Raw genomic sequence first — 21,232 nt, forward strand, 5'->3', positions numbered from 1 at the left:
TTTATGATAAGCTGGTGCAACCCAGTCCTGTTCTGTTTCCTGCCCTCGGTCAGCTTAACTACTAAAGGGAACACACACACACACACACACACACACACCTAACAACCTCTACAGAGTTCAATGTGCTGCAGCTTAGTTTGTCCCCCTATAGGGCATTACACAACCAACTGTTAAACACAATTTTCTTTTGTTTTCAGAATTTCTATCTGATCAAAGCTTGTGTAGTCTGTTCTCCCTGTGTGTGTGTGTGTGTGTGTGTGTGTGTGTGTGTGTGTGTGTGTGTGTGTGTGTGTGTGTGTGTATGCTTGCTTTTTCCCCTCAGTCTTTGTCCGGTCATTGTAGTGGTTTGTAGCTGGTAATGCGCTGCCTTGTCCTGCCTGTTCGGTGTTTTTTGGATTATACCCTTTCTGGATTTTCTTTTGGATCGCCTTGTTTGTTTGGACTCTGACTTATTTGGATTTCTTTGGACTCAGCCACTCAAGTTGTAAGTGTAAAGCGACTTACACTTGAAGAACAAGCATCAACAAAGCATCACAGGGACCTCTGGCTTCTCTTTAAATTAAATGTTATATAGGCTATGAGTAGAAAAGTCATTTCTGAGATTTGGTAGTCACAAAAAAATTTTTTTTGTTTGACAAAATTAACATTACGCTGCAAATTAAAATGAACTAAAGTGTACAGCAAAAACATTGCAGTACAATTTATTAACTGTAGCTTGATCCAGCTGATGGATCTGTTGTCCTGTAGTTTATTGGAACTCTAGGGGCGGCTTTTACAGATTTAGGGATGAGTTTGTTATGGATGGATCAGTGTAAACAGTCTACATCAGCAGAATACATCAGTGCCAATAAATGTCAAAGAAAAAAAGATTCGCAAGAGATAATGATAAAGGAATACTGTGACCCCCGATGTTCAATCATGTGCTTTATCTACAATGCTAACAGAAGAGGTCAAAAACACTACTCTTCACAAAAATACCAACCCCACCGGAGGCGCTGACAGCTCTCCTGTGAGCAGTGCGGTTATGACTGGACAAAGTAAATCCATCAAGTTCATTAATGAGCCTCATTCAGAGAAATTAACTCTGGTTCAAGGGGATGAAGCAGCAGGCTACTGTTCTGAGCTTACAGTTTGCTGACGTTCATTCATTAACATTCCAATGAACTAACAAACTGCTCGGTCTCTCTCCTCTCCTCTTCTATGTTGTCCTCTCGCCCGTTTGGTTTCTACTGGCTCAGGTACTGAGTCGCAGTCGAGGCCTTCGTGCAGCAGGTCTTTAACTTTCACCTCCATTATCCGCTTGTGGTAACGCCAGACATCTGGATCAAATCTTTTCTTCTACACAGCATTTTCAGCCATGTTCATCATTCCATTCTAGAACTCAGGATGTCTACTTCAAGCATTGTGTAGCTGTGTTTTTTTTATTTTTTTTTTTGCAGCTCCCTTTTCAAGGCATCTTGGTTCAACATCTCAAGCAGTCCACACAGATTATAAATTTTACTGTTTAACTTGCTTTTCCACTGTGTTTTGTAAACGATCTATTTTTGCATTAAGCACCTTCAGCTCATTCTTTAATGCTGTACAATGTGACCACATTCTTAAGAAAAAATCCTCAATCATGTTGAAAGGTCACATAACTCCTTGAGCTGTGAAACACCATGTTTGTTCACCAGTCCTCCAGCTCCACCCATACCTAGCTTACATATTGAGATCCAATGACAGTGCAGGTGGAATCGACATAAAATACAAGGCTTCTTAATACATGTGTAAAAGTTTTAGTAATCAGATGTTATTATCCAGAGAAGACATCCAGACACAGATCACATTTTGAGACCAGATAGAGTCTAATAGTTTGGGAGAAGGCTGCAATAGAGCCCAGCCTGCTGTGTGCTGAGTGGTTCTATACATTTCAACATTTTTTGATTAAAAAGTAAGTGCTACAACTGACTGATGTAATTTTCCTGTCATCGTATTTCTAGTTAGGAATTCACGTATACACACTTTTCTAAAACACTGACTCTTTGATTTTTCTGTGCAGAAAAATGTGAATATGCTTGAGAGGTTTGTTTAGTTCTCATATCATCATTTCCTTCACATTTAATCCATCAGAGCTATAAAGCAGACAACTATTATACCCCACTAGAGCGCTAAATGAACTTGGAAAGCTAAGACTGCAAAAGAGCAGGTTCCATATCCACAGCTGTCTTAAAGGATGTGGTTACCGGGGGCAACCAGACATTTTCTCTCATGTGTTAGGTCTGACGTCAGCCTTACAGCCTCATCACATCCTCCGGTTCCACAGAGGGACAGCCAGAGGTGGAGGTGCTGTGTGATGTTCCCATATGACACACTGCTGTCTTGGTCTGAGTTTTTTTTAAGGCTTAGCCTGTCAGTTATTTCACATTTTACATGAATATTAATGAGACACAGCTCAGCATCTAGCCCTTCAACACAGCGTGCTAGCCAAACTTTACAAAATAAATGTCATCATTTGGTCACTTTATATCACAGAGGGCCTGGGATTGCTTAATTAACCTACAGAACCCACTGAAAATGTAAATATTAATTTTGTGACCGGTTCTAAAAAATGTATCTTTCCTTTTGAAGTTTATTTCATATTAAAATGTTTAAATGTGAGCAGCAAAAAAACTGTGACTGACAGTGAACAGGTTAAGTCCAAAAACATGAGAGTTCGTAAATGAATTGTTGTTTTGTATTATCTTTTAAGCTTTGGCAATACTGTTCTTTGACATTCATGCCAATAAAGCAAAATTGAATTGCATTGAATATGGCAGAAAGAATGGAACAATCAACAGATACTGTGTGGAGACGTGGAGTTGTTCATCAGTTGATCATTTTGCACGCTGTTTAGGAGCCATGGGAATATGATACCTATGCATATCTTGCATTAATGTATCACTTGTGTTAATGATTAAACTCCATGAATGCACCTTCCTCTTCATCCCTGACCATGTAAAATATAAAAAGCTCTGCTGACATTCACTAATTGCAGCATTCGTTTGATCAACAGTAAACTCTTCAGCTGATCATGTAAAGTATACACGTGTCCTGCACATGCTGGCACACACAAACCGAGCCACCAACCCATCAGGAGGAGCTTCTGTACACAAGCTGGGCTATTAGATGAGTCAGAAAGTGTAATTGTATTTGTGTTTTTTTTATCATTCTCACTTCCACTGTGGTTTTCTGACACAAGCCTCTGGTGCTCATCCTCAACTTCATCTCATCAGTAAACATGAGTGCAGCACCACTCAGTGATACAAGTCAACACAGACCCCTAAGGGGGCTACATGATAGTGTTCACTGCAAGCTAACCTGGTTGGTGAGGGTGTCGATGCCCACAGATGGATGCCCCATTAATCGTAGGGTTGTGAATTCAATCCCCAGCTTCCTTCCTTCAAATTGTGAAAGTGTCCTTCAGCAAGACACTAAGCCCCAAAGTGCTCCCTATAAGCAAGCCAGCCTAACATGGCAGTCTATATGGGGCGGCTGTGGCCTCGAGGTAGAGCGGGTCATCTACCAATTGGAAGATTGGTGTTTTGATCCCTGGCTTCCCCAACCCACATGTCAAAGTGTCCTTGGACAGGATTCTGAACTCCAAATTCCCAAGGCTATGCTATCTGTGTGTGTGAATGATTAGTTTCTTTCTCATGTGCAGCTGTCACTTTGCATGACATCCTCCACCATCAGCTTATGAATGTGTTTGTGAATTAGGTGACTGTGACATGGAGTAGTGTGCTTTGGACATAGCCAAATTTGTTTAATGTAACATTCCAGCTCTTGGTTGTGGTTAGGAAAGTGTTATAGCTCTCCCAGTGATAGCTACCTCTGTTTTGGACTCTCTGGCCCTCTATTCCCTCAAAGGTCAGCAAAGCAGTTTGTTATTGGTCAATGGCACAATTTACATGTCCAGTAAGGTCAAACTCAACTCAAATGATTTAAGCTCATTTACTTCCCCTCAAAGGTCACTTTGGAAATAAGGTTGTGCAATTTAATCAATTCCTGAGTTCCTGCATTGTCAAAGATAAAACATGGCCCACTTTGCACATTATACAGAGACTGTGGCGTGAGCAGCACTGCAGAAGCTGTGACGATTAAGGCTGAGCTCTCAGTCAGGACCCCAGCAGCTCCTCTGTACAGACAGAATCAGACAGAGCTGAACAACATAAAGAAACAGGAGATGAAGGGACAGGAACGATGTGTCGAACTGCTAGAAGACAAATGTGCAGCAGGGATGTAATTTTGTTCATGCAAATGAAACAGAGATCTCAGAGAAGATCGATGTTTGTTTGTGTGACCCACTATGACCTAATAGAGAAAGGCTGTTTCTCTCCTTACTGTATCTGCAAGAAAGAGAGATTATGTCCTGCATGAAGGGCACAGGTTTGGTCTCAACATTGGTTGAGACGCAACACCACCCTCTCACCCCCTCCCTCTCTCTCTCAGCGTTGTCCATGTTTCTGAAACAACAGCTAAACAATAGCCACATGCGTGCCAATAACTTACCACAGCCTCTGGGAGATTATTTTGCTCAAATATTAGGGACAGTTCTGTCCTTCCAAAATATTGTCCCTACTGTCCATAAGCAAACCTACACTCTTGTCCTGAATATACACAACAACTGCTGGCACACACACACACTCACACACTCACAAACTTAAATCCTCAAAAGTAAAAGTAGTCATTACGCAGAAACTCTTCTAATAGTGTTGTATTATTGGTTTATTCTTACTAGTACATTAACATATAAGCAGCATTTTAATGTTATAGCTGGTAGAGGTGCTAATTAAAACTTCTTTTTAGTTTATGTTGTGCAGTGTAATGTAGTCACAATGCATCATATTCGAAGCGCAAAAACTGTACCTAAAGAAAGTTTCATGTCAGTGATAAGCTTTTTAAAAGTCTTCAACCACATTACCACACAGTAATAATAACCCCAGTAAACGCTCACTGCATTGGTGTGTATGTTATGTCCATTTCAAATCGGTCAGTCCAGGACCACCTTTGGATGTCATGAAAAGATATGTTTAATATCTGGACATGCAATCAATCTATGGACATTCAGTACAAGACACCCAACCAAGACCAAGTATCAGACTCAGGAGCATGTCTGTTGGTCAACATTCCTTTCAAGCTCTCTGGAATAGAAACAGTGGTTGTCCTGCTGGACTGAGACTGTTCATATGGAGGAGCAGTGATGAATCACTGGGCCTGTGGGCATTGTGGTCACATGGCTGGACACAACTGATTTCCTCTAATCTGGAGTGCCTGAAACACATAAGTGTAATGAGGTGCAACCAAGACTGCCAGCTATGTGTATCTGCAGTGTTTCCGCCCTTAATTGTACTTCCCATCAATCCACAGCAATGTCTGCTGCTGCTTCATCCATATACCTTCAGATCCACTTTGTGTGTATGTGTGAGAGACAGTGAGAGACTGTGTGAGGCAGAGTCCTTGTGAGTAATGCGTGTCGTGCCAATCAGCAGCCCCTTCACCATGTTTAAATATGGAAACAAACTCCGCAATTATTATTTCCATAATTCTGTGCCGCTTAGCATAATTCCTTTAACTCGACATTAGCCGGCATGAAACTTTGTGAAGTTTTAACACCCGTCCCTGTCAATAATACTTGGTGATTGGTGACGTGATGTATGATGACGCTAGAATGAAATCATGAGGACGCTGGCAAAGAAAGACATGATGTCATGATGTAGAGAACACGCAGAGTGTCAGACGTGATGTTCCAGCAGCGCAGTGGCTCATGTGCCTCATAAATAATTGCATGTGATTACCTGTCTCTCATCACATCTGAACATACAGTACATCGCTTGCAAATGGACTTTTCCACAAGACGGACCTTACACAATGCAGCCGACGAGGCTGACTGTATGATAAAGCTATCACATAATTTTTCCCTAATACAGTTCACATTGAAAAGGGCGTATAAATGTCAGGTGATTGGAAACAATTGCGGTACAGCAATGCCACAGATCGACGACCACGGCAGATTTTCTGGCTATGGAAGATACCTGAATGTACAGCGTGACAACATCATTTGTAGGTTTATACACTTTATGATTAAACATAAATGTTATCATGAAACTCAAAAAATCTCTGCAGAGGAACTGCAGACATTTGGCCCGATTTTTGTCCCTTTGTCCATGCTTTATACTGTAAATAATATTGTATAATAAACCAAAGGCAGAATGCAAGATTTCCCATCTTCATTGGTGCAAAAAAGGAGCAAAAAAAACCTTTCCTACTGTGTTTTTTTCAAGTTTGGTATGTATCTGTTCTGCATTTCCACGAAATAGCCACAACCTTCTACAGTCCAACATTGACAAAAGCTCTAGCCACCTCATAAAAATCAGCTTTTGTTTTTTTAAGTTAGTTATCGAAATAGAAGCATTACACTACTTAAAATAGTGTTACAAACTCATTTGATACTCATTTGTACTGTGGCAAATTCTAGCTTACTTTGAGTAGTGCAGGTGACACTTTTGGGTCGTAATTGGGACGTAATGTAGCTGAACAAACCCTGATGAGCTTGCACCAGTGCCAGCTCCAGTCTAGGCTACCCACAAAGATTGATATACAGCAGTATTTTATCATTATATCAATATCAAGCATACTTACTGAACTTGTTGAGTTGTTTACAGCATCCTAACCTTGAATTAACATTTGGGAGAGTCTGAAACTCCTGTCAAGGTGTACATGATGTGAACAAGATTATTTTTAGGATTACATCGAAAACTGTGATTCAATTACTACTGTCTGTTGACTAAACTGTATAGTATACTATAGTACAGTACTGTATAGATCTACTTTCTTAATCAGTTGAATTCAGTGAGTCACATCAGGGCACACATCTCTACAGATGGACCGCACAGTTATTGTAAATACTATAAGGAAAAATAATTGGCTTACATAAAGTAAGCACTCCCAGAAATAACCTCTCTGACAACACAATTCATTTTAATAACCCAGAGGAGATGGGATTTTGACACTCTGTATGGAACAACTCTTAAGTGTTTAGTACCTAGTATGGGTCATGCTGGGCGGCACGGTGGTGCGGTGGTTAGCACGGCCTTTCTGTGTGTAGTTTGCATGTTCTCCCCGTGTCTGCGTGGGTTCTCTCCCAGGTGCTCCGGCTTCCTCCCACCGTCCCATGACATGCGGACTAGGTTGATTGGTGACCCTAAATTGTACTAAATTGTGAGTGTGAGTGGTTGTTCAACTATGTGTGGCCCTGCGATGGACTGGCGACCTGTCCAGGGTGTACCCCGCCTTTCGGCCGATGTCAGCTGGGATTGGCTCCAGCACCCCCGCGACCCTGTACGCAGGATAAGCAGTTGACGATGAATGGGTCATGCTCCAAAACCCCGGATCCTACAATTGCCACAATGCAACTCGATAACATCTTACCTATCTACTTATTTAACCATGATGACACCACCATGACATCATCCGATTTATAATCTCAGACTTGACAATTACTATAAAACTATGTTCATAAGATCATAATTATTCCTTAAGACAAATAAACGTTCCTCCTCTGTGTTGGCTGTGCCTGAAAAAACAGAGACCACTAATGCGACACATATTCCTGTTTCTGATGGCTACTGAAAAAATGACTGTTTACAATCGACAAACAGAATGTACAAGCTAAAATATACGTAATCGCTGGTAATAGCCAGAGACGGGGACTCGAGTTAGAGACTCGGACACAGTGACTTCAGACTTGACTTGAGACTCGTCCTCAAAAGACTGTTTGTTTTTAGGAATCGTCTGATGAGCTCACAGTTATTCCCTCCCTTTGTTAATTATAACCTGCCTACGTAACACGTAATATCAGCCGCATGCAGCCACACGCGAGAGAGGACAACAGACAGCGGCAGCTGCTGAGCCATTCTTCATAAACTTTGGCTTTAAAACTTCATACAACAAGCCCAACCCAAAGAAGCACTGAACGCAAAATAGGATAATAACCCGAGGTTAGTCAACATGTTTAGTTCAGCATTGGTCATTAACGTTAGCTTTCTTCTTGCTAACCTGGTTAACTCTGTCTGTCGTTCGTTATGAAAAGATGAATGAGCGTTTGTTTGCTTGCCAAACTTGAGGTGGTCGATTAATGTCCCGCTGACTGTCATCACGTTAATTATTAACGGTGGCTGCAAACAGGTTACAGGTTTATTGTTGATCATGCAACGTTACAGATTTATTTAGTTATAACGTTACACTGAGTTTGAGAGTCTGGGGATGTGTTGACTTACTGTAGTTTAAGCTGTCATTAATTGCATTGCACATTACATGGTTGTGCTCTGTAAGTGAAAAACAGGTCACAGTTACAGAATTCTTTATAGCTATGCAGTTTTAAAAGCAGCCTGGATTGAACGCAGCAGGTGAAAAAACATTCATTATAACTACGACTTGACTTGGAATACAAATGAACATGATCTACTAACAACACAGACTTTGACTTGTGTTTGACTCCACAATACACTGTTTGGGTTTCTTTTATCTTTCTCTCTCGTTGTGTAGTACGTAAAATATACAATCCTCTTGTTTGCCGCCTGACCCAGAGACAGATGTGGAAGATCAATTTCAATCTCATCTCTGCGTTTACAGTATGGCTGTTCCAGAGGTCTGAGAGGTTTTTAGCTTAGCTGATGATCATTCGATCTGCCTCACATCAAAGTGATGTCCTCGGGCGAGACATTTGAAGATTTTTTACAGCCCCCCATCTCTATCTCACACATACATCCACAAATAAACACACACAGTGTGTAATACTAAGGATAAAGCACAGACACAGACATTAATAATTACAACGTATATAGGGAACCTGTGGCAGCATGGTGGGGAGGGTGTTGAGTGGGTTGGGAGTCTGTCTTTGTCTGATAAAGAAAATTCGAAAGGGCCTGTCAGAGAGACATCAGAGTCTTTAATTATCCCCACAGTCCTTGTAAGGATTCTTCAGATGTGACGTGCAAGGTGTGGTGAAAGCTGATGAGCTGATCTCCACCTACAGCTCTGTGGGGATATCATGGTTACAGATCCTAAGCTGCCTAGCGACCGCTGAGACTTTCTTTATCATCTCCTCCCCATCTCCACAGCATTTACATAGTAACACTGCAACTGTCAGTGCCGGGTGTCACGTGGGCCCCTTGCTATACCTTTTCTTTATTAAACCTGAAAATAAGATAAATAATTGAGTGACTTAGTGACAAATTTCAAACACTTCAAAACTATTTCTAAAAACAATCATTGAAGAAAAAAAGACAACTTGTGAATTAATTAAAGAAACATACATTTTAGATTTAATCATCTGCGTTCCTATGTTTCTGTACATGTATTAAATATGTTTCGTTGTGTCTGGCTTTCCAAAACACAGTTGGTGAATCAAAATCAAACATGATCTTTCATACATACTTTATGTATGTCATACGTGGAGAATAACCTTTATTTGGACCTACTTGTTTCACTTCCAGCCATCAAAAATCTTCTTCTATCACCGGACAGTCGACTTTATAGACGGCGTGAGTTTTGACATTAAAGTTACACGCCTTCATTTTATTACTAGTGGTGGGCAACATTAAAAATTTTTAATCGTGATTAATCGCATGATTTTCTGCAATTAATGGCATGGTCACGCGCACAATTTAATAGTGAATTCTAAAGTAGTGTATTGCGCACTTTTAAATGTATTGCTATATACACAAAAGTGCAATAACATGTGGTTTGCAAACACTTTAAACAAATAAGGTGCTTTTTACCAGCAGTATTCCCTTTACACAGTAGCAATAAAATATTTCTTGTAAATCTCAACTTAAACATTAATGTAATCAAATATAAACCAAAGGTATTTGCCACTGCCAGGGAATTACCTTTTATCTAGCTTGTTAAAACAAGTCACCATCAGAGTCCAGTATTCTTGTGTTTTTTTTCTGAACGGGTATCAGCAGAAACATTTTTCTTTTATCAGGGTGCAGCAGAAACAGTCTGTTCAGTAGCAAGTGTCCCTGTTAGAGTGAGATGAAGTGCTCGCCTCACGCACACGCCCGCTGCCGAAGTTGAATTGTCTTGAACTTTTTGTACTCGACGCGCAGCACAAATCATTGGGAGAGAGACTGATCCTCGCTGTTTGTGAGTTTCCGTAATCTATTACTGTTTCCTAAATAGCACATCAACAGGAGGGAATTCACATGGCCGCAAAACTAGAAGAACGTAACGTTAGCCTTTAATTTTAACTTAAGTTAAATAGGCTACAGCTGTGTAGCGCACATAAGTCGTTGCCATGGTTACTATCTATAGAGCGCCTGCCGTTTACTCGCCGAGCGCTTTTCTCCTGTTCACCTGTGGAGCGCAGAACCCGGCGTTGTGACTTTAAGAACGTTCCTCAGACCAACATCTTCCCCAAAACTAATGAGTGCAGTGTAAATGCTCCGTACTTGTATAGCGCCTTTCTAGTCTTTTCGACCACTCAAAGCGCTTTTACACTACATCTGCATTCACCAGTCACACACATTCATACACTGAGCCTAAGTGCTCAAACACTAATAGGCGGCTATTCCGCCAGCCGCAAATCGGGGTTCAGTATCTTGCCCAAGGACACTAACCTCCGTCGACACGCAACCAGGGGGAGCCAGGGATCGAACCGCCGACCTTCCGATTAACAGCCAACCCGCTCTACCTCCTGAGCCACAGCCGCCCCGCGTGCAGCTCTCCACTTCACTATGGCGTTTGATCGCTTGTCTTGCTTTTGTTTATCTACTTCTCCCACTCGCTGCATCCAGCGTAGTCTGCTGAAGCCTCCTTCTGCTGCTTGTTTGGGTGGCTGATTTACAGGCTGATCAACATCCCGCCCCTCCTGTGACCCAGGGTTTGACTGGATGTGTATTCAGAGCCAGTGAGAAACAGACTTTCAAAATAATAATAATAAATACTGTGTTAATGTGCGATAAAATAATTGTTGGCGTTAATGCTTTAACACGATAAGACGTTAACGTGCTATTTATTACTATTAGAGGCAGTGAGTTTGCATTGTATTAAAAAAGAGCACTCAAAGCAGCAAAGGCTGAGGTAACCCCGATGACATCACAATGACAGTCCTCACTCTTACTTTTGACTTCATGCCAAACAATCCAGAAATATTTTACTGTTTTATCATGTAAAACCAACAGACTCAGATAAACTGATGAAGCTCAGCAGAATTGTAACCTGGATCTATATGCTTCATTCTATCAGAAAGGTGGAGTGCTGAGGCAGAAATACCGAATGTGGACCCAGTGTATGACATAAAGTCCAACGGAAGTACTCAGGCTTACACTTCCAACCTCAACAGAACATAAATCCAAAAGGCAGAAATAATCCAAATCACAGAGAACAAGGCATGGGCTGAACACTCAACATACGATGATGACACCACAAGGACTGAACACAACTGAGGGGAATATATACAGGGGCACACCACACACACAAGCAGGCAGGGCAATTTATCACAGGTGGGACACATTCGGAATCAAGGCAGACAGGAAACAAAGCTAGACTAAAACACTAAAATTACAAAATAAAACAGGAAGTAAAGCTCCCGACAATACACAAGGATATAAGTAACTATATACAACAGAGAACAAGGAAGCAATGATAACTAACAAAACCTAAACAAGAACAAAGAGGCAACGAGTAAAACAGCGGCCTGTACTACGAAGCGGGGTAACTGGCTTATCCAGGTCACTTCAGGAGTAACTTTGTGACGTCGGGTGTAACTTCCCGGTTAACCCGTACTACGAAAGGTGGATAGGTGTTACCCGAGGTCTGTTGCCATGGCAATTTACGCCGCATCTCTAAACTGCTCCGAGCAGGTTTTGTTCGTGGTTAACTCGAGGTTACCCTGCACGTGGACTACACACCACATCTGTACCCAGTGTTAATGATGAGAAGTAGGATATTAATAGGCTACACACCGCTTCATAAAATATGTTTAGATTTCATCCTGATTTGCTCCACTGCGGGTGCAATGAAGTTCTGAACACAACAGCATCACGTTCAGACAGCGAGCCCTGCAGCCTCTGTGATTTTAGAGAGGAATCTTAATTAAGTAACGGGACAGTTTCGTAGATGAAGCCCATCTGTAGCCTATAAATAAATTCTCCTGAGTGTTTTCACATATTTAGATTATTATTATAGACTATTTTACATGTCCAAAAAATACGGAGCCAGGGTGAGGGTTAATAACCGAGAAAAAAATCCCAGATGAAAGTGGGAAATTTACAAGAAGAAAAATCAGACATTCCCTGAAATTAATGTCATAAAAAAATCGAAAATCACTCTGGTGTTTTCTTCTGAATACGGCCAATCCAAGGCAAAGTCTCTTCGGTGCATTTCCTCACTGCTCCGATTGCAAAGTTTAATATAAATTTCCAGTGCATAATATGCATAATAGGACACTTCGACATACAGACTAAGGGACACTTACAGTATGCAGCTCTTCTAAGCTGTTTTATTTTCCTCGTCATATCTTCATACTTGCTTGCTGGGGACCTCCCAGTGGTCAGGTTTACCTTCCTGCTGCACTGGCAAACGGCTGACGGAAACACTCTTTAATATGACCAAAACCCACTGACAGTAAGACACAAGAGGGCAAACTGACAGATCACTCTCTGTTTGTTTGCACCATTTGTTTGTTTGTTTGGGACTATGATGGGGAGGAGGGTGGAGGTTCCACCTTAACAGCTTAACAGGATGAAAGCTTTTAAATAGCAGCGAACGATGCTTGCGTTCAATCCCTGTCATCTTCGTGCAGGCCTGCTCACAGCATAATCTACCAACTGCAGCAGCCACGTCAATGTGATGAGATTGAGTGGGAGTGGCTGCCTGGTGAACAATTAGCCTCAGCCACAACCTTTAGCTGCTACCTTGGATTATACACTGTCACTCATGGACAGCTTTCCCCAGCTCCAAATGTATGATTCCTTTTGAAGTAACAAAATCCCGAGATGCAGTATGAGAAAACCTCCTTGCATCTTGTCCTCTCTAAAAGCCAGCGTCAAAAATGTATGCACCCGTGCTGCTGTCTGCAGGTGTGACAGACAATGGGGGTGGGAGAAGGGATTTTGTGTACTCTCTGCTATTGCTTTGATGTTCAGCGGTGATGGAAAAAAGGGTTTAGGTTCCCGGCTGTGCGGGTGCCACTGCAAGTCGCTGCAGCTTTTTTGACTGACAGAAACAAATGAGTATCATGTTCATCTCTGAGTCTTTGAAGCGGGGTCAATGTCACCCCACTGTTTCCTCAAATCTATGTAATGGGAGTGGGAGAAATTGTCAGGCCTGCGTGAGCTTAATTTCACACACTTCATGAAAGTCAAGAGTAGGTTGTCATTCTTACTTAATCCATACAAGGCCCGAGGCAGTGTGGGTGGATTTGGTCCAGAACATCTCTGAAGTTGAACAGCAAACTATTACACTCTGCCTGCTGGCCAAACAGCCATAAAAGGGCTGAGGTGAAATGGGGTTACTCATCTGTAAAAAGTTGTCTTCCACTTCCAGGGGCTGGCTGCAAAAAGATATGTGAGAACAGCTGAAAGAGTTAGACCAGTCTTTGTTTTAACTCTACTCTAATGCGCCAGATGTTAAAAGCTGTAAATCTGTCTCTCTAAGACACACATATCCTTTAGTCCTAGCAACTACATCACCATGTGGAAATAGCCTCAGGGTCTGTCTCCTGTCATAATGGCAACTGAAGTTACTCAAGTTACTGTATGACAGTGGTCGGCAATAGGTGGCCCGCGGGCCAGAACTGGCGCCCCACTAATAATATCTGGCCTGTGGCCAGATTGCTTTGATAGCAGGAAAAAAAAAATGATAGCTGCTGGTGCTGACATAGATCTCAGTCATGACAGCTACAGTTACTCACATAATAACTTCCTCTTAAGTGGTTTTGCCTCCAAAATAACAGCGCAAGAATGTTTTTTACCGCAAAGCTTCATGTTGAGTTTCTTGAGGGCTTTTACTTTGAAAAGTTGTTTGTTTGTTTGACACACCTCTAAAAACCCAGTCAGTCAACGTGTGATTGGATTCCCCTGAGTTTCCAGGGAAATGAAAATAAGTGTCCACAGGTTTATGAATGCGGATCAAACGCTGGGACGTGCGCACACACTGCAGCACATGCTTTACTGTGAGCATGTGCAAAAGTGTCCTTATAATCAATTTGTTTAACAAGGGAGAAAAGAAAATGTCCACAGTACGTTGGGATCGATCATACAACCCTCTCAACAGGAGTCACTACCGACTGAGTGAGAGCCTAACCTTCAGAAAGACAAAAAACTTCTGCCTCGCACAACAGGATTCAATCCTTACAGCTAGAGGGGTACTAGTTTTAGCAGCTAGCGCCAATAAGTGCCAATACAGATTTTTCACTGAAAGAACAGATTGGTCAAAAAGTCTCAATAAACAATACTTTATTTGGATCACAGGCATGTGATCATGCTAAACATGACAATCTGTTATGACTTGTATGGTTACTGATTGTATGATTAGCCCATGTGTTGTAGGTTTTTTTATGACTGCACGTCCTGTTGTAGGTTACCTACTGACAAAGACAAAAATGACTTAATTGAAAAAATGAATTAATTTAAAGTCTATCTTTAGAAATGTATATGTGTATAGTATAGTGCACTACGGCGCCTGCTGGGATTTGAGGATGCCATTGAATCTCGAACTCGATAAAACGATTTTATTTCAGTTTTGAACATCTTTGACACATGTTGATATTAGTTTCTGGTAAGCAATTAATTGTTGCCATGTGCTCATCAGTACTTATTACTTGTAAAGTGCAACTTGTGAATCTCAGTTCTTCCAGATGACAAGTTTTAAGTTCGTTTGAAGCTTGACTGCTCAGTGTATGCACAGTTAAACCCAGGAATCATTAGAAGCCTTAAGGCTCAGTCCCCAGTTCAAGGATTTCATGTAATTTCTTGTTAGTGGGTCATTCAGTGCTGTGATTTAATTTAATCTGGCACTTCTTATTGATTTGGTAGTGCAGATAATCACTCAGGAGAGAGGGCTTTGTTTATTCATGCTTTTGCTATTTCTATTTTTTGTTTTCATACCCAAATCGTAGTGACAGGCTATCAGTCAGAGGAGCGGAGTTATCTCACACTGAGATGGCGCGTGGATAGGCCCGTTAATAAGGACATTAAACATCTCTGACTGGAGAGGGGTGACCTTTGTGCTATAAACATGAGCTATGTGTTTTCCTTAGCTGACCAAGATAGCGATGATGAAACACATCCTTCCCATTCCTATGCATATGAGCAAAACCAAAATAGAAAATGGCATTAACTGAACTAAACATTTTCAGAGCATTTGCATACACAGCAGCTGCTCTCCAATAAAGGGGATGTCTTTTGTCCTTGGCTGGAACAAAACAAACCTATCCACAGGGGATTATTTGGGGTCGATGATCTCCTGGTACGAACAGTACATCTGTCTACAGCTGAATGCAATGCCATAATCTGTCAAACAGATAGATCCAATTAACTGATTTACCAAATTTATCCTGAGAGAAAAACAAACTGTATAAAATATCACATGTCTGCTTTTGAATGCACAGAGCACACTGAATGCCTCAACACTAGCTCTGCAACAGTAAGTTTGTCTGTTGAACTGGAGGGAAAATAAAATATACATATACTAGTCAAAGAACAACAAAAGGGAAAATAGGCAGCCCAAGTGTGGCCATAGGGAAAAAGTATCTGTTGTAACTGTAACGACGGGTGAACCACCAACAAAGCCACAAACAACTCAGAAACAGCTTGTAGAAAAGAATAACGGTCTTTACTTGCCAAAACAAACAGGTTTGGTACTCAGGTATTCATTCAGAGACAGGCAAACAAATCTGGCAGGGAGATGGCAAAAACAAAGTCAGGAGAACAGAATGCTACACAAGGACACAAGGTACTAAGGCCTAGTCCACACGGACATATAACCGGAGTTTTTCCCTCCTTCATTTAAAAAAAAAAACTCTGTCCACATGAAAACGCAAACACACACAATCGAGCGCTGTCAAGAGCATGCCAAAACACCTAGCGGCGATATGACCCTAACCGTAAAGCCACGTTGGCCAATCAGAGCCCAAATAAAATTGTAAACAAAGCAGGCAGTGACAGACACACAACCTGACATCAAACACAGCGGATAACGACGCGCACTCTGAGTCAGAGGAACAGACAAACTAAATACACTAAAGGGGTGGGCATAACAAGGGACAGGTGAAGATAATCAGGGAGGGGCACACAGGTGGGAAACACACAAGAGCATGAAGTGTACTGATCTGAAACAAGAGGAGAGAGAAATTACAAAGTAAAACAGGAAACATAGAATGAATGAATGACAAGGAAAAACACAACCTAGTACTCTTTTGTATATGTGATTATTTACTGTATTCCTTCCTCTATTTATGTTCTGATCCCACTAACTGTAGTCATTTACTATTTCATTAAATAAAAGACATAAAAACTTGAAAACTTCCAACTTGAGGTAATACTTCATACATATTCATCCTCTGATATATGCTGTAGAATATCCTTTAAAGAACAGAGCTGTGTGGTGCGAAGAAGGTAGAAGAAAACAGACAGTAGAGTATTCCTCTGTGGTTTGGAGCAGAGAGGAGCTTTACCCAAGTCTGTCACCTGTCAGTCGAGGGCTAGTCAGGCTGAGACAGTGACAGTTTGAGGTCAGAGTGCGTTTCCGCTCAGCTCAGTGACCAGGCGACTGGAGAGCTACAGCATGCCCAGAGGAACGGCTCATGAATGGCAGGTATCCTAAAAGTAGATATCCTCCCTCTAGATTCCTCTGACAGCACTCATACCCATACTGATATAATCTAACAGGCAAACGGTGCTGTGGAGAGCAAGCCCTCCAGCTACTCAGTGTATTTTCTACTTCCTGGGATTGGAGGAAAAAAAAACTCACTCAATGTCCAAAATGGAAAGAATTGATTCATCCTCATGAAAAATGTTGTATGTAGGATCAAGACAGAGAGCATTTGTCCCCTGGGGGTCCTTAATACCGTAAGCAGATTTTATGGAAAGCAGATTTTATGGAAATTAAGTTTCCTGAGAAGGTAATTTAACTTATTAACAAACTGTCAAATAGACGACTAGATGGATAGACAGATTGACTAAGAAACTTACCACATAATGCCACAATTCCATATATGCACAGAAGCTGCCTAGTTGTTAAAGTCATTGCACAATCCTGGAAAAGGTTGGTTTGAGTCCATGGATATAGACTTGAATTGTAAAGTTTACCACGAGGGTGGCGCTTAAAGAAAAGCCGAGGAGTCATTAAAATCAAGAGCGTTCATCCCTTGGGAACCATGAATGGGCTCAGCTAACGTCACAAAAATCTCAACAGTTATATTATTGCATGCCTTTGAACTTGCCAACTGGATGCTTTTATGGGTTCTCCCTCTGTCTGCGTGAAAGTGCAAGGTTGTTGATACAGGTATAGATAATGCATAGAAGTGAGGGTCAAGTCAACTTTATTTATACAGCCCAATATCATAAACCACAAATTAACCTGAAGGGCCTTTACGATCTGTCCAGCATATGATTTGAGGTTGAGGTGAGGTTTGGAATTAGTCATCGTGCTGCTTAAAGGTCAGTTTTGAACTGATTATGGCGCCATACAGAAGGTCAGGGAAAGATAAAAACGGTTAGCAACTATCCTCTTTGAGCTATGACTTTTACCATGACACTATACATTTTACAGCTATCTGGTCAGAAGTAGCTGAAATATTTTGCTCTGGAACAAAGTGGTGGACAGATGAATGGACAAATGCAGTTTCACATAATAACAGCGTCATCGATTATTAGGTCAACACCAGGAGAGTAGTGAAAATTAAATGATACACCTTAGTAAAAATCAGATGAAATGAAGGCGTTAGCCTATAAAAAGAGAGAGAAATGAAACATACCTCACTTAAAGATGACATATAGATAAAGAGAGAGAAATGAAACATACCTCGCTTAAAGCATGTCCATATACAAATAAAATGGCATCTTGTCAGGTGAAGAGAAAAGAATGTAACTTACGGAGAGAGTGCCACTCATCCTGCCTTATTGTCTTGGTGATGTTGTAGGAGAGGTTTTTGGGTATCATAGCCGAGGAGTAGTGATACTTGATGTAGGAGCACCTTGCAATGGAACCTGCAGAGAAAATAAAACAGAGGATTCCTTTTTTAATACAGAAACAACTCTGACTCATAGGTCATTACATAAGATCCACGCTGATGACACACAGAGTAAGGCTGAATGGAGAGTTAAGATAACATTGTTCTACAGTGTCATGATTCAGCCGGAGAGACTTTGTCTGCGGTTATTAATTAAATACGCAAGACACTGGCAAATCACTCTTCTTCTAAAACAACAGCAACGGGCTGTCGTTTTAGACCCTATTGTGTCAATTCTGATGAGCACTTTCAACATATATTTATATTACCTACAACTCTGACACAATGGCTGTCAGGGAAATGGTGTGTTCTTCAGAAGCTATTAACTAATCAGTCCAAAGAGATTCAGCCAGAGTATAATTATTCATGAGAGTCTCCTGGTCTGATGATGTGTTTGCGATTTCTAGATGAAATGTTTTACTGACAATTTAGACCTCTTGTGTTAACAATTTCCTAACACAGAACCTCTGTGTCAATAATGACTCCTCTCTCAGAAGAAAATGTTTCGTGACCAAGCGGCAACCTCCAATGCTGAAAAATGAAGCCAACATAGAAGAGCCAAAAAACAAGGCAAAGCAAGTCAATCCCCATAGACCGCTATGTTAAAATGCCCTCACTTTACAGCAGAAATAAACATGTTTACAGCCTGGTACAAAGAACAGTAATTTCCCCATTCGTGAGAATTCTACGGGGGTGACCTTTTACATAACTCACCCATTTAAATTATGTTAAGGCTTAAAGTAGTTAGCCATTTAGGATTAGCCGTAGGCACTACCGAGATGGTGAGCCATCACACTGAGCTTCATAATCACTCTTCAGAAACCTGGGGAAATGGGTGACATCACAGAGACTACGTCCATGTTTTTTACAGTCTATGGCCATGACATTGTTAAACCTCTGTAAACCTCATAAGGAGAAGATGAGGATGGATGAACTTTGACACTGGAGACCACTGTTTGTACTCTGTCTCCTACCAACAGTCAAATCAAGCAACTACAAGTTTCCCCAACCTTAACCTTAGTTTCCTTTATCAACCCTAGTGGCAGATCAGAAAATGCTTGTATAAATCATTTTTGCATCGGTAATATCAGTCTGGGAAGGTACTGACAAATAATGTTGCCGATAGGTCTAACAGTCTACAGCCTCTCTAGCAGCTCTGTGAGGCTGCATTTGGGCACAGCAGTGTTTTGAGGTAATGTGAGCATGCTAATTTTTAGCATGTAATGTTTAACAAGTTCACCATCTTAGATTAGTGTGTTAACTCAGCACTGAACACAAGGACAAGCTGAGGCCGATGGGAATGCTCTTCCCTTTGCAGGTATTTGGACATAAACAAAAGTATTGGAGAAATTAAGATTTGAGCAGATGTTGACGCTAATTGAAAAGTCAGAGGATCACCAAAATTCATTCTAAGGGGAATACGAATGGAAGCAGGAGAGGAGTCGCTGTGCGTTACAACAAAGCTTTGGGCCAAATATGGACAAGGGAGCGCTTGAGACATAAATCAGGATCCCGAAAAAAGAAAGAGGAAAACACAGTCAAAGTCAGCAGGGTGAAACCGATGTCTGAGCACAGAGTACCTTCTCAGTAAAAGGGAATACAACAGCCCTGCCAAGCTGTAGGTATATATTTCAGAAATATTGAACCATCAACCTATTTTATTGTTTTCCAACTGTGTGTGTCACATGACTGCTTTAGACTACTTTAATTAACCCAACATGGATAATAATAATAATAATAATAATAATAAAAATAACCTTGGATTTGTTTGGATAATCATTACATCCCTAGTTGTGAATATTTTGGGTTGGGTGCATCAAGATAAACAGTTGGTGGTGCTAAATCTCCAGCTGGGCTCTACTAAACCATTGCAGAAGAGGACAACGAGATGATGTAATAAAAGAGCTCCAGTCAAACCTGGAATGACAATGTGGAAACATGACGGAAATATTTTTGTTTCATGTGCAGTATGTTTCATTCCATTGCACTTTTTGCTTTTATCCATAACCAAACTTTTCAACTACAACATCCTTTTTTTTGATACTTGCACTTCATGTCAAATTTACTTTTCCTGTCCTACTGTCAACTGGCTGATAATGGCAACACAAATAAAAATACAGTAATATTTACGTTATCCCTAACTATTCTAGTTTACTGTTTTTATAACCTGCATCTAGAATGCGTCTCTGCCTGACACTGCAGGCCCTACACCAGTATGTCACAATGTGAGAATGGTGACTGTAATACTGTATGTTCACACCCAACACTGTACTTTTCTGGAGAGAAATAGCTGATTCCTTGTGAGACCATTTCTGCATGTCTGCACTAATTATTTCTGGCAATATTTGATACATTACTATGTCTCCAGATGCATTACTGAAAATTTTGGAGTCCTGGGAGATTTGAACTGCACAAATAGAGACAACCAAGGTAACCCCCCCCCCGCCTGCCTCTGTCCTGCAACCATGCACATGCACACGCACACGCACACACACACACACACTGGCATAAACTAGTGAACCCAAGAGACCACACCCGCTGACAATGATAATTACCCATTCAGGACAATCTCTTTATCTGTGGTGGAGTTGGCAACCAATTGACCCAGACAGACTAGATAAATGTGTTTGATGAAACTATAGTGCACAAGCTGGTACAGTATACAGTACATCCTAAAATATGACTACTACTATTATTTTATTTTCATATCTATATTTAGATCCTTTACTTATGTGAAAGTAGTAACACCAGAATGTAAAAGTCCTCAAATGTTTCCTCAAAAGTACTATCAAGTATTGTGTATAAGCACCCATGCAGAGTATAATATTGTTATTATATGTTCGATCATTACAGATGCAATTAGCTTCATCTGGACAGATATAGAGGCTACAATCCCAATCCTTCAATCAAATATGGATTTATAACACCTGCACCTTAATCACGGCAGGTGGGAAATCCAATCTCTGGGGTTCAAAA

At 41.0% G+C, this 21,232-nt stretch overlaps 1 protein-coding gene across 1 annotated transcript in view; it reads right to left on the reverse strand.

Annotated features, from left to right (window-relative positions):
- tmem178b (transmembrane protein 178B) overlaps window positions 1-21,232 on the reverse strand; it is a 154,081-nt gene that overhangs the window by 56,921 nt on the left and 75,928 nt on the right. Inside the window, exon 2 of the mRNA XM_046072156.1 lies at window positions 18,120-18,233. Within this exon, the coding sequence (XP_045928112.1) occupies window positions 18,120-18,233 (114 nt within the window). The remainder of the gene's footprint in view (window positions 1-18,119; window positions 18,234-21,232) is intronic.

This window comes from Micropterus dolomieu, linkage group LG16 (genome assembly GCF_021292245.1).
Source record: "Micropterus dolomieu isolate WLL.071019.BEF.003 ecotype Adirondacks linkage group LG16, ASM2129224v1, whole genome shotgun sequence".
Classification (NCBI taxonomy): domain Eukaryota; kingdom Metazoa; phylum Chordata; class Actinopteri; order Centrarchiformes; family Centrarchidae; genus Micropterus; species Micropterus dolomieu.